Raw genomic sequence first — 13,558 nt, forward strand, 5'->3', positions numbered from 1 at the left:
TATATATATATATATATATATATATATAGTTATAGTGCGTGCATGTGAATCTGAATGTTATTACTTTCTCCCAATTCAGGATACAAGGAGTGTAGTAATAATATTCTCCATTATGAGCACAGTCTGCAGTAAGGGGCCCAGAATGGAGTGTCTCTGAGCAGTGGTCTCCTCCATCGTATTCACCTCAGCTCTGCACTGCCCTCAGTGAGTGCACTGGGTGTAATGGAGCTGCTGTAGGTAGAGGCACAAGGGGCGGGGCTGCTCCATTCAGTCACTGCCCTGACAAAACACTTCACTTCCTGCCGTTACTATAGCTCCTCCCACACAGGAGCCTGGTCACATGGGCGTGACGTCATCGGAGGTCTTTTAGCCACTGCTGCCCCTCGGAAAGGTAAGAGCCAGAAGACTGATGAGGAGCGATGTGTGTGACTATCGTGTATGTCGTGATAGCCCCTCTCTTGCCTCATTAGCAGGCAGGTCACAGCGCTCTACGCGTTATTCTCCCACTTCCTGTATGGTTACACTGCTATTACGTCATTGCATGCCCATCACCAGTGGGACTGCAGCCTTCTCCTCATGGTGGACGTATCGTGCTTACAGCATTTCGGATTTTTCTTTTCAATTCAAACACCTCAGCCCAATTTTTAGTTAAAGTAGCAATAAGGACCTCCCGTTGTTTAACCCTTTTTACGGCTATTCTTATTTGTCAGCGTTTATTGTTTAGAGGGAATGTCCCCTTTCAGAAAATCTTTGCTGTAGTTATAAAATAACAAATTATGCTCTACTCACCCTTCCCGGGTCCAGCACTGTGTCTCTGCAGCTGCTCCCAGTGTCTGATAGTGGCTGCAGCGCTGACGTCACAACGACAATAAGGCAGCCAATCAGTGAGCTCTCCAGCGCTGTACCCATTACACTCATTGATTGGCTGCAGCGCTGTGGACGTCTGCACCGTAGCCAATGCTAGACACTAGGAGCAGCGCTGAAGGCTCAATGCTGGACACAGGGAGGGTGAGGTTTTGGTATCTGGTCACAACTTTTATTATCAAAAATAGTGGAACCAAGATGGAAATCACATGGACCCCATCATAAGTCGGTGGATCCCATCGGGATGCATCATGGGATCTATTCAAAAACCTCCTACCGGTCATGACTGTGTCGTAAATTAGCTATTTCTTTCTGAATACTATAATCCTAAACCCTTGTGAGGGTTGACAGTAAAATGAGTTTTCTTTTTAGCCATGGATTGATTAGAAGTAACAGATGGAGGTATACTCACCTGGCAGTGCCCCTGCAGATTCAGCATAGCCTTCTCCTTATTAGGTGTCTGCCTCATTCCAAAATCACAGCACTGCTGCAACCTGTAGTTGTCTGCAGCGGTCAGTTGACGAGCGTGTTGTCAGAGAAACATTTGATTGATAATGTGCTCTTCTAGTCATCTACTATAACTCCCGGGCAGGGCGGACACAGCTTCCAGAGGCGGCTTCACACTCCAGAGAAACCTGCTCTAGATCCGCCCCCCAGGTGCATACCAGTCCTTTAGATATCCATGCAAAATTGGAGGCAGCAAAAAGGTCCACAATTTTGGACCGAAATGTTGGCATATGGGCTATTAAACCTTATCACTTTATTCTACTCTGTGTGCTGCCTCCATTTTTGCATGCATATATATATATATATATATATATATAATTACTGTCAGACAACTCCTTTAACTAATGAAAACTCTGATAATCTTCTGTCTTTGCATTTTCAGGATAAGCAGTTATCAAAGACCCTATTCTGCAAGGTCACTCCAAGGGCTGATCATCTAAGGATGGAAAAGGACAAAAGTGCGGTTACAGAACAAATATTGTACCACATCATGGAGATCCTTTACCTACTGACTGGAGAGGTGAGGAATACTGAGAAATATGTCGCATGACCTCCCTATTACCTTCCTAACAACTGAGCACAGTCCATGTATACTGGTCATGGACCTTAATCTCTGCATGGCAGGATCAGCTTTGGATGTGTGTTTGTCTGAGAATTTAAGAAAAGACAAACCTAAATAATTTTTACCAGCGATTGGTATAATGGAAGAGGGAAATATTTCCTTGGCAATTTTCCACTGTGTTTTAGTGGGAAACTGCAAAATAAAAAACAACTGTTCCTCAGAAGTCACAATTGCTGCACATGATCGGTGCTGCCAACAACTGGGATCAGCAGTGCTACCAAGGTTGATAGTATGAGATTGGCTGCAGTGGTCACATTATGCAGTTGTGACATCACCGATACAGCCATGTGGACAAAAAACGGAGCAGCAGTGGAGAGTCATTGCTTAGGCAGTAAGGGTGTAAGTTACGCACATTTTGTTGTTTTCAGATGGAGCAAGCCAGTGAACAAAAATATATTAGGACTGGAAAATCCCTTTAAATAATAAAGAATTCTAAATATTAAAAAAAATGTTTTAGTAAAATAGGTGCAATGGTTTTTTTAGGGCTGAAAAAATGGTAGTTACAGGTTAAAAACAAAGAATTATGTCAGTGAAAAAATAGTTGTCATCTATGGAGCACAGTGCATATTGGAGACTAGCTCTCTCTAGCTTGGAACCAATATGATTTTTCTTATTAAAACATATATATATATATATAAAAAAAAAAAAGTTTACAGTGGTTCTCCGAAAGATAATCCAAGCTGGCCGCTGTCACTTATTTCATTTTGCAAACCGTCCAAGGCCCACATTAGGAGGGGTGCAGGCAGTGCTGTATTTAGAGCTCATGCTGTGCTCTTTGGACTCACACCCCTATTGATCATTCAAGCTAAAGAAGAACAGTGTTTAAATGGTTAAACAACAATGATCAGTGCAAGCTGTAATCTCTGCTGTTAGGCCATGTGCACACATTGAGTATTTGGTGAGTTTTTTTACCCCAGTATTTGCAAGCCAAAACAATGAGTGGGTGATAAATACAGAAGTGGTGACGTGTTTCTATTATACTTTTCCTCTGATTGTTCCTCTTCTGGTTTTAGCTTACAGATACTGATGTAAAATACTGACCAAATACTGAACGTGTGAGCGTGGCCTTATATGTAGGTGTCGGCTGTGTAGCACTTGAGCTCGTTCTGTACATGTGCACCTGACATCTGTCCTACGTGTAAGGGCTCTTTCGCACTTCAGTGTTTCCAGTACGTGTGGTGACAGTTTCCACACGTACTGGAGACACATACACGCGTAGACCCATTGAAATGAATGGGTCTGTGCACATGTCAGTGTGTTTTCACAGACCGCGTGTCCGTGGGCAACACACACTGACATGTCCGGTTTTTACCTGCAGCACGAGACGCAAAGTATCCGTGTGACACTTACCGGTGCCTGGGAACCAGCGGTATAGTTCGGGCTGTTCCCAAGCGCCGGGTGTCCCCTACCAGCGCTGAGATCAGTGCAAGCAAGGGACAATGTTGAGAGTTGTATTCTGCCCCGCTGTGTCCAGCAAGGGTAAAATAAGAATAAAAAAAAACATTATGCTCACCTTTACAACCTAATTCCCTGAAGCCATTGTCCCCTGTAAAAAAAAATAAAATAAAAAACAACCCTAATACTCACCAGTCAGACATACTGTCTTCTGCATCAGCATGTGCGGTGGCTTGAGATGTCCGCACACGCTGAGGAGCAGAGGAGAATGAGCCGCTGCAGCGAGGGGGCCCCTAGACTGCGCTGATCTCAGTGAGTGACAGGACACTGCTCACTGAGTTCAGAGTAGTACAGGGGCCCGTGCGCTGGAGCGAGTCATTCTCCTCCTACTCCTCAGCGTGTGCGGTCAGATGGATTACAGCGTGGGACACTTATTTCATCTTTGGACATGTGAGTATAATGATTTTTTTTTTATTTTATTATTATTTTTACACTAGGAGACAGCGGGAGCAGAATACTACTCTCAACATTGTTCACTGCTGGTGCTTATGGCAGCGCGAGCAGGGGACAATGATGAGATTCCTTCAGCACCCGGCACTATCTGTACGCTGATTCCCAGGCACCGGTACATGTGATCCTGATGCAGCACACGGTTGCCACACGTATCACACACACGTATCACACGGACACGAATATATCCTGTACTGGTTTTTCCAGTACCAGAAATATCCGGACATGTGAAAGAGCCCTAAGACGGATGTCAGGAAGCACTTAAAGGTGAGAGAGGAGCAATATCCATAAACCCTTTCCTTTATGATATCAGCATGTGACTGCCTGCTTATCTTGGTGGCTTTTGAAAAAGGGTAGAGGGACACCATTCAAATTTATTTTAATAATTTATTTCTTTAAAATAAAAAGAGCTATTATATTTGGAAAAACAAACTAAAAAATAAAATTGCATGAAGTTCCCCACTTTTTTAAAAATCAACTATCCGAAAACTGGAGGTTCACTTTTATGATCTGGTATTTTATTTAGTTATTTTTTAAATCCCTGTAAGAATAATTTCAGAACTTTTTCCACCTTTAACCTCTTTACCCCCAGACGATTTTTCAGTTTTTTTAATTTGTGTTTCTCCTCCCCTTTTTCCAAGAGCCATAACTTTTTTATGTTTCCATGAGGGCTTGTTTTTTGCTGGACGAGTTGTACTTTTGAATAACATCATTCATTTCATCATGTGACATACTGGAAAGCGGGAAAAAAATCCAAGTGCTTTGAAATTGTAAAAAAATAAAGTGCAATTCACAATTGTTTTTTTTTTTTTTTATTTACCATGTTCACTATATGGTAAAACTGACCTGGCAGTATGATTCCCCAGGTCATTACGAATATGCAGATACCAAACATGTATAGTGTTTTTGTTTGTTTTATTTAATTGGTGAAAATTATAAAATTTGTAAAAAATAAATAAATAAAAAATGTGGCTTTTGTCGCCATTTCCCAAGACCCCTAACTAGTGTTGCGCAAACGTGCTCATCTAATATGTTTGCCTTCCAGCGGAAGACAGATGCAACACATGCGGGGATTGCCTAACAAACTGGCAATCCCCGCATGTGTTGCGTCTGTCTACCGCTGGGAAACATGCAGGCGCAGAGAGGCAAACATGTTAGCCGAGGATACTCTGATAAAACGAGCATGCTCGGATAGCACGTTATCTCAGTACGTTCTCTCAATACTACCCATAATGTTTTCATTTTTCGGGATATGGGGCTGTGTGAGGGTATGTTTTTGCTGCTTGAGCAGACATTTTTACTGATACCATTTTGTCGTAGATGCATTTTGATTGCGCCTTATTGCACTTTATTGCAATGTTGCGACTTCCAAAAAAAACATAATTCTGTTTTTTTGTTACCCCATTTACCAGTTATTTTTTTTAAATTGTTTTATTTTTAATGAGACGAAAGGGAGGCGATTTGAACTTTTTTTAAAAAAAATTTTTATATATATTTTTTAAAAACTTTTTACTGTATTTGTTAGTCCCCTTAGGGTACATCCCCACGATCAGGAACCAGAAGTGCTTTGGACGCAGCGGATTTTCGCTGCTTCCAAAACACTGCGCACTTGTTTTGTCAGTACATGCGGATCCACCGCATGTAGTGACATCCAAAAATAGGTCAAAATCTGCAACGGAGACTTGCGTCTCCGCTACAGAAACTGACATGCTGCGGCTCGTAAACCCACACCGCGGGTGAGTTTACAGAGTGTCAAAAACAAGCACAGTGGGCATGGGATTTCTCTAAATCCCATCCACTGTGCTTGTACTGTAGAACACAGCGCAGGTGCCCTGGGTCCAAAACGCTGCTATTCCTGATAGTGGGAACGTGCCCTAAGTGGATTTAAAGCTGCGATCGCCTGATCGCTTGTGCTATACATAATGGTGCATCAGCACTGCCACATGTAGCTAAAATCACGATTTCCTATGTTCAATTTGCTTTTTTCCCTATGATTTTTTGCGATGTTCCAATACACACAAAGGAAATAACAAAACATGTGTAATTGCAATAAATTTCTAGGAGAAATACTTCATTTTCTGGAACAGTTTCAATGGTGCCAGCACTTTCGGCTATGACTGTACATCAATCTGCTCGGCTCCTACTGCTTTTATTACATGGTGCCTGCAGATTGGACTACATTTTCACGGTGACAGGTTCCTTTTAAGCGTGTGCATATTTATGTAACAACATTATTATAGTTCTTTATTTTTATTTTTCCACTTGAAAAGATTTCACTTTACTTTTCCAATTGAATTGTACAAATTATGGGTGACAAAGTGTGGTGGGAAAAGTACTAAAATTATTATTTTTGGTATGATTTTAATACATGAAAAAAATCTGGCATTTAAATAGGGATGTGTAGACTTTTTATATCTACTGTAAATGTTCCAACTAAGGGAAATATTGGCATATATTTTAGATCATGCAGAAATGTGTTATATACTGAGAACAGGAATGATTTCAGAACCTAGTTTGTACAGAAGTCTCTTTTTCTCTACAGGATTATATTATTGTTAAGAAGCCTGGTAGACAAACCACACACAACAACAAACTTTTGGTCGTAGAAGGGATTTCTAGAACTCTGGGAAATGTATTACGGACTCCATCTCAATCTGTGACTTCTCAAGAGGAAACTGAGCAGAAGATCCTGGACCTCACCAACAAGATCACTGATCTGCTGAGTGGAGAGGTGAGCGCTGCTGGGAATACTGGGACATTGTACCATAATACAAGTGTTAATGTGTCTGGATGATGACTGTATCATTGTGTGTCAGGTTCCTATAAGATGTCAGGATGTCACTGTCCATTTCTCCATGGAGGAGTGGGAGTATATAGAAGGACACAAGGATCTGTACAAAGATGTCCCGATGAAGAAACATCAAAATACTGAATTACTGGGTAAGAGAAGAATGTTTTGTACTTCAAAACCAGATCTTCGTAGATTCCAAAGCTGATAATTCATTTTTTTGTTTTTGTCCTCTAGATGACCCCATTTGTAAAAATAGTCTTCTCCATAATGGAACATCAGATCTTTTAAATGAAGATGACATGACCATGCAAACTGAATCAGGGATGGAAAACCTAACAATGCAAAATATATCCAGTGCAAATTTTACTGAAAAAATATCTGCATGTGAAGATGGAAGCATCAGTAATGTAGATCATACTAATTATTGCTGTAGGCGTATTAAGGAGGAACCCTTTGATGACTCATGTGATGGAGAAGATCTCCCAACTCCTCACTCAGCTGTACAAGTTCATTCCGTTCATGTTAAGGAGGAACCAGTCTCATATGATGGAGGTCACCTCACAAACTCCATCAGTTACACACCCACAGTTCATACACAACATCATACTGTAGAAGAGCCATCCTCATCTGGTGGGCCACAGTTCAATACATATACACCTACAGATCATACGCTACATCAATCTTATCCACATATCAGGGAGCTGCTGTCTACTTCTGATGAAACACAACCTAATATGTATATATCTACCGATCATACACAACATCATACCGTGGAGGAACAGTCCTCATATGATGGAAAAAAACTCATACAACCCAATATGTATGCACCCGCAGATCCCTCTCAATATCCATTTATTCATATTATTGAGAAGGCAGCCTCACGTGAGAGAGGAAATGACGCAAATACTGACCACAAAAACCAATATCCAACTCCTGATACTATGGAGGAACCATCCTCATCCAACAAAATACTAGTCTCATGTAAAGATATAGACATGAAAACACTGAGTTATCCTATACAACAATCTACATCTATACTTGTTAAGCAAATTATACCAGCTTTTCATCAAAAAAGCGAGCGCAAAATCTTAAAAAAATCTGATGGTTCAGAGCATCTTCAAATGGATGTGGATGATGAGAAGAACAGTTCTTCCGTCTACTCAGTCCGTCAAAGTGACAACGCAATGGAGATCTTGTACCACTGTCCCAGTTGCCAAAAACGCTTTTCAAGTAATTTGGAACTTGCTCGACATCAAGTCACTCACTCCGTAGATAAACTCTTTCTATGTCCCATATGTGGGAAAAGCTTCACAGAGCTGTCGTTCCTTGTCAAACACCAGGTCATTCACACAGACTTGAAGTTGTGTGTATGCAAAGTGTGTGGGGTATGTTTCTACAGTGAAGCATCTTTAATAAAACATGAGAAAACTCATTCATCCCCTGTGCACTGCTACAATTGTGGCAAATGCTTTTTCAGTAAGACAGAGCTGGAAATACACAAAAGGAGGCACACATTAGAGAAGCCCTATGGATGCCATGTGTGTGGAAAACATTTTACTTCCAAATACGTTCATGACAGACACATGTTATGTCATACAAAAGTAGAACTGTCTAAATGATGTGTCCGTGGGGGTTCGCTATAGATTTCCAGCTGGTAAAAACTGATATTACTTTGACTTATGTGACTTGATCGTTGATGTTTAAGTGAACCTGTCAGCATGTTAAGGTAAAAGCATGGCCATAATGGCGCTGTTATACAGCTAAATGGATCCCTTTAGTGAAGAAAGCCTCTCAGCATTTGAAGTTTAGGTTTAATAAGCTTTAGGTGTATAGCCGCAGGATTGTGAGTAGGGTCTTCGACTTCGGCCCCTCCGCCTGCCTCTAGTGTCCATATGACAGGTCACTGCTTTGTGAGTGACCTGCCTTCTGTCTGAAAGTTCCCACTGGCGCTTTGCTCGCCATGAGCGGCGCTTGTACAAATTGATCTCCTGTTCTTCAAAAAAATGACGACCTTGGCGGCACATGCACAGATTGACCTCTTGGCTGTCTTTAGTAAACTGGCGGCGCATGCACAAATTGAAATCTCGGCTTAATTAAATCGTTAAAAGATCTTAATGAACTGAGATCTCAATCTGTGCACGTGACCCCACCAGCATCATTTTACTGAGGACAGCCAGGAGGTCAGTCTGTGCATGCACCTCCACCAGCAACATTTTACTGAGGACAGCCAGGAGGTCACTCTGTGCATGCACTTCCACCAGCAACATTTTACTGAGGACAGCCAGGAGGTCACTCTGTGCATGCACCTCCACCAGCAACATTTTACTGAGGACAGCCAGGAGGTCACTCTGTGCATGCACCTCCACCAGCAACATTTTACTGAGGACAGCCAGGATGTCTGTCTGTGCATGCACCTCCACCAGCAACATTTTACTGAGGACAGCCAGGAGGTCAGTCTGTGCATGCACCTCCACCAGCAACATTTTACTGAGGACAGCCAGGAGGTCAGTCTGTGCATGCACCTCCACCAGCAACATTTTACTGAGGACAGCCAGGAGGTCACTCTGTGCATGCACCTCCACCAGCAACATTTTACTGAGGACAGCCAGGAGGTCACTCTGTGCATGCACCTCCACCAGCAACATTTTACTGAGGACAGCCAGGAGGTCACTCTGTGCATGCACCTCCACCAGCAACATTTTACTGAGGATAGCCAGGAGGTCTGTCTGTGCATGCACCTCCACCAGCAACATTTTACTGAGGACAGCCAGGAGGTCTGTCTGTGCATGCACCTCCACCAGCAACATTTTACTGAGGACAGCCAGGAGGTCAGTCTGTGCATGCACCTCCACCAGCAACATTTTACTGAGGACAGCCAGGAGGTCACTCTGTGCATGCACCTCCACCAGCAACATTTTACTGAGGACAGCCAGGAGGTCAGTCTGTGCATGCACCTCCACCAGCATCATTTTATTGAAGACTGCAGGGTAATCAATCTACGCAAGCACCGTCCACAGCAAGGACAGCGCAAACAGGAGGCAGGTCACTCACAAAGCCACAGTGACCTGGAATACAGACACCAGAAGCCTGCGGAGGAGCCAACTCAAGAAACGAAGACCATACCCACAGTCCTGCCCGTTTGCACCTAAAGCTTCTTACACCAAAACTTCAAATGCTGATTAAAGAACAAGCACAGAGAGGATTTTCTTCACTAAAGATATCTATTTAATTTTCAATTCTGGCCATGCCTTTACTTCAACATGCAAAATTGTGCTGACAGACTCTCTTTAATGTGAAGGCCATTGATGAAATAACTCCTTCAATGTGCCCCATGTTTATACCGACTCTTCTGTTCTTTACAAATCACCTGTTTTTCTCCTTACCTAAACTTGAAAATGAAAACCCATGGTTTAAGTTAAAGGGCTTGTACAAAGTGTGTAAGCCAACCCCTATCTATAGGGTAGGATATAAGCTACTGATGACTGACTGCTGGGATCTCCACTGATTCCAAAAACGAGGCTTTGCAGAGTTCCATCTGAATGGATCGGAGGTTAAACATGTCCACCTTCACTCATTCATTGTCTATAGGACTGCTAGAGATAGCCAAGCTGTGTGCTGGGCAGTCCCGTAGAGAATGAATGGAGCGGAGATGTGCATTCGCAAACATTCAGATGAAGATTTCCAATCTTGGGATTTGTGAAGGTCCTGCAGTTGATCCTCTTGCAATCAGTATGGTACAAACTTGGCACAAAAACTTTAAGTTGATCAGTCCACATTCAGTTGAGACCCCAGGTATGACATTTTACCACTTTAGTCTTCATTGTGCTGTTAGGTTGAATCAAGGTCTCTTGGCACGATGATTGTTGATAGAGCATGAATAATGTAGAATAGTTATTAAGGCAGATTTATCAATACTGTCTAATTCTTAGGGGGGGCTTTAGTTGGTACAGTCTATGAATGGGTTCGGCCGACACTTTAATGTGCGTGGGAGCCTTGGACAATTTACTTTCAGGGGAGATATTTATCCCACATGTCTAATTTTGGACTGCTGATAATTTGCTTTTCCCAGAGATAAGCCTGGCAGTTTCACTCCAGCTTCTGTGTATGGGAGAGACGACTTCTGGCCGAAGCATCGATCGGCCAACAGCCATATTGTGCATGGCGTGCTTTAGATTACACAGTCTTAAAATGCTCTAGATTTATCTACGTGATTCATATTGATAAATCTGTTTGTATTTTAAGGTTGTCTAGTCTAAAATGACTTTTTTTTTGTGCGAAAAATGCGCTCTTCAATTGTGACGCACTTTTGTCACCGCATATCGCATGTTAGGACATGCCCCTTTTCTGATAATCCACAGCCCCCTTTTCAGGTAGGACAAGGCGTAGAAAGTGTCTCAACAGGTAATAGTCAAAGACTTTTTTTGGCGCATTTATCGGGTAAATAGTTGTTACGGTGGTAACTCATTTCAGCTGTCTGTAGAATTTATATACAGTGTATAGGTATGTTGTAGTTGGGGGCTGGGCAGTGGTTTCCCCATTTATGCTACAGAAGAGAAACAACACAGTCTAGTAAGTTATATTGTTGTAGCTAGAAAACATTGTTATGGTTTCTTCAGCATGCCAACCTCCAAAAATAGTACATTTACCAAAGAAATAAGACAATACATGCTTAAATGTATACAATTTGGACCATTACATGAGACTTGTGACCAGAAGAATATAGACTGTATATTTAATGCCTACATTAGGTTATTACTGTCATCGGGGAGCAGTTCACAATAATTGCTTATAATATGCCTTAGCTCCAAGACACATCAGTCTTCCTTGTAGAGGGGCACGGACCACATGGGACGTAGATGTATTTCCACTTACTTGTTAGCAGGTATATGAATTGTACTTGTGACTGCACCGCTAAATAGGTAATTTTTGTTGATTTGACTTGTATGTATTTATATTGTTGGCTTTGTTCAGCATTGCTATACCAGCAGTTGCCCTTATACTCATGGAATTTGTTTGTTTTTTGTATTTAGTCTACTGTGCTCTTTATATGGAGTCTATCACACCATTTTTACACTTGAAATTAATGACTATTTCCATCTATAAGGCTGTGGTTAGTTTGAATTTGGGGTGACAGACTCCCTTTTGAGGCAATTTTTGGAAACTATCCGTAGATGACAATAATGACATAGGTTTTTGTACATATATACTCTGGTCACCTCCTTGTACATCTCAGCACTTTATGGTCCACTTTTTATTGTTTTATCAGCAGGAGATTATCACTGCTGCCAGGTAGTCCTCCATATTCATCAGGTCTGTGTAATCCCGCCCACACTAATTAGCAGCTTTCTGCCTAGGCACAGTGTACACAGAAAGCTGCCAATTAGTGGTTTAGACAGGGTTATACGTTAGGTCATCATTCAGTGAACTGGTAGATGTACATCTGAGAAAATACTACAGTAAGCAAGCCCAGTAAGTGATACATCACTGTAATCAGGGACTCTGCCCTTACATCATGCTGCACTCAGATGGAGTTATAAAAACTTACTGACAGTTTCACATGGTTTCCTATCTCTTTTCAGTAACCACTCTAGAAGGCCTTATAACAATTTTTTTGTGGAGGTGAAGACTTTGAACTGTAGCATTCTAGAAGAATGAGCAATTTCCAGCATGTTACCTTGATTACTTTGTTGTGGTTGTCACACTTTGACTGTTTTATAGATTGGAATTTTGGATTTCTCCTTCTTAAAAGGAGGTGTCAGGAGAGTCTTTACTGTAGGTATGGTTTATCCAATGTGACCAAAATGTATTAATTGTTCACTTTTTCTACCTCTGGCATGGTCAGAAATTTCCACTATCCTGTTTCATTACTTTTGATTTATTTAGACATCTTAAACACTGTTTTTTAATGACTCAGCACAACAGTTTAATTTGGTTTAGTTAATTAGCTATAGTTATTTGGGACATTCTTTTTTTTTCTGCTAATAAAACTGTCCTCACATACACTGTCAGTGTCGGTTTCTTTCTGTTCTTGCTGGCTTCTTGCAATGTTCCCTCAACATCTAATAATTATTATTGAATTAAACTACAAAAAAAATATTCAATTTCTGGTTAATTATGATTTAACAATATAAGTTGGTATGTGCTGAGCAATAAAATGCCATTTGAATTCTAAAATGTACTTCTTCATTTTTGTTAGTGCCACTCAACCTGTCGTTATAGTGTTCAGCAGGGGCATTGCTAGGGTCAAGGGCCCAAGCCCCAAAGTACGTGTTTCCCCATACAACCTCCCCGCCACTTCAAAGAGGATCTGTACATATATAATTACAGTATACCACTGTTGCTAACCTAAAATACACAATGCAAAGACCGATATTACAAACTTACAACTATACAGGGCAAAAAAAAAATACTGCTACACAATGTCCCCTACCATCACCAGTTCACAGTGAGTACATAATATTATGATATGACCATTGCCTCTACATAAAAAACACACTGTACAAAGACCATTTGACTTCTCACATTTCCAGCACCGTCCCCATCTATTGCCAACCTGCACAACCTTCTCATGCTGCCGGCTTTTCCGACGTGAAACAGTGACCACAATACTTCAAAAATGATGTCATTAATATGATTATCCCTACACACTGTATGATGGTCTCCGCAGATCCCTGTGAACTGTATGAACAGTTACCTGTGCACTGTATGAAAGTCCCCACAGCTCCTTGTGCACTGTATGATGGTTCCCACAGCTCCCTACACACTGTATGATGGTCCCCACATTTCCCTGTGCACTGTATGATGGTCCCCACATTTCCCTGTGCACTGTATGATGGTCCCCACATTTCCCTGTGCACTGTATGATGGTC

The 13,558-nt window shown here is 41.6% G+C and overlaps 1 protein-coding gene across 1 annotated transcript; it reads left to right on the plus strand.

The window, feature by feature from the left end:
- The first annotated feature begins 290 nt into the window (after positions 1-290).
- LOC141273064 (uncharacterized) lies at positions 291-12,687 on the plus strand. Its single transcript, XM_073684414.1, has 5 exons — positions 291-391; positions 1,754-1,891; positions 6,441-6,629; positions 6,715-6,838; positions 6,924-12,687. Exons 2-5 carry the CDS (start codon positions 1,814-1,816, stop codon positions 8,306-8,308), a joined length of 1,776 nt encoding a protein of 591 aa, XP_073540515.1. The 5' UTR covers positions 291-391; positions 1,754-1,813; the 3' UTR covers positions 8,309-12,687.
- The last annotated feature ends 871 nt before the right edge of the window (positions 12,688-13,558 follow it).

This window comes from Phyllobates terribilis, unplaced genomic scaffold (assembly GCF_046119375.1).
Source record: "Phyllobates terribilis strain yellow unplaced genomic scaffold, ASM4611937v1 Scaffold_5__5_contigs__length_657084704, whole genome shotgun sequence".
NCBI lineage: Eukaryota > Metazoa > Chordata > Amphibia > Anura > Dendrobatidae > Phyllobates > Phyllobates terribilis.

What these genes read in the sequence shown, in the direction of transcription:
- LOC141273064 (XM_073684414.1), top strand. Translation starts at nt 1,814, where the DNA reads ATGGAAAAGGACAAAAGTGCGGTTACAGAACAAATATTGTACCACATC. An exon ending in CTGATCTGCTGAGTGGAGAG is followed by an intron (nt 6,630 to 6,714) that starts GTGAGCGCTGCT and finishes ATTGTGTGTCAG; the next exon opens with GTTCCTATAAGATGTCAGGA. An exon ending in TCAAAATACTGAATTACTGG is followed by an intron (nt 6,839 to 6,923) that starts GTAAGAGAAGAA and finishes TTTGTCCTCTAG; the next exon opens with ATGACCCCATTTGTAAAAAT.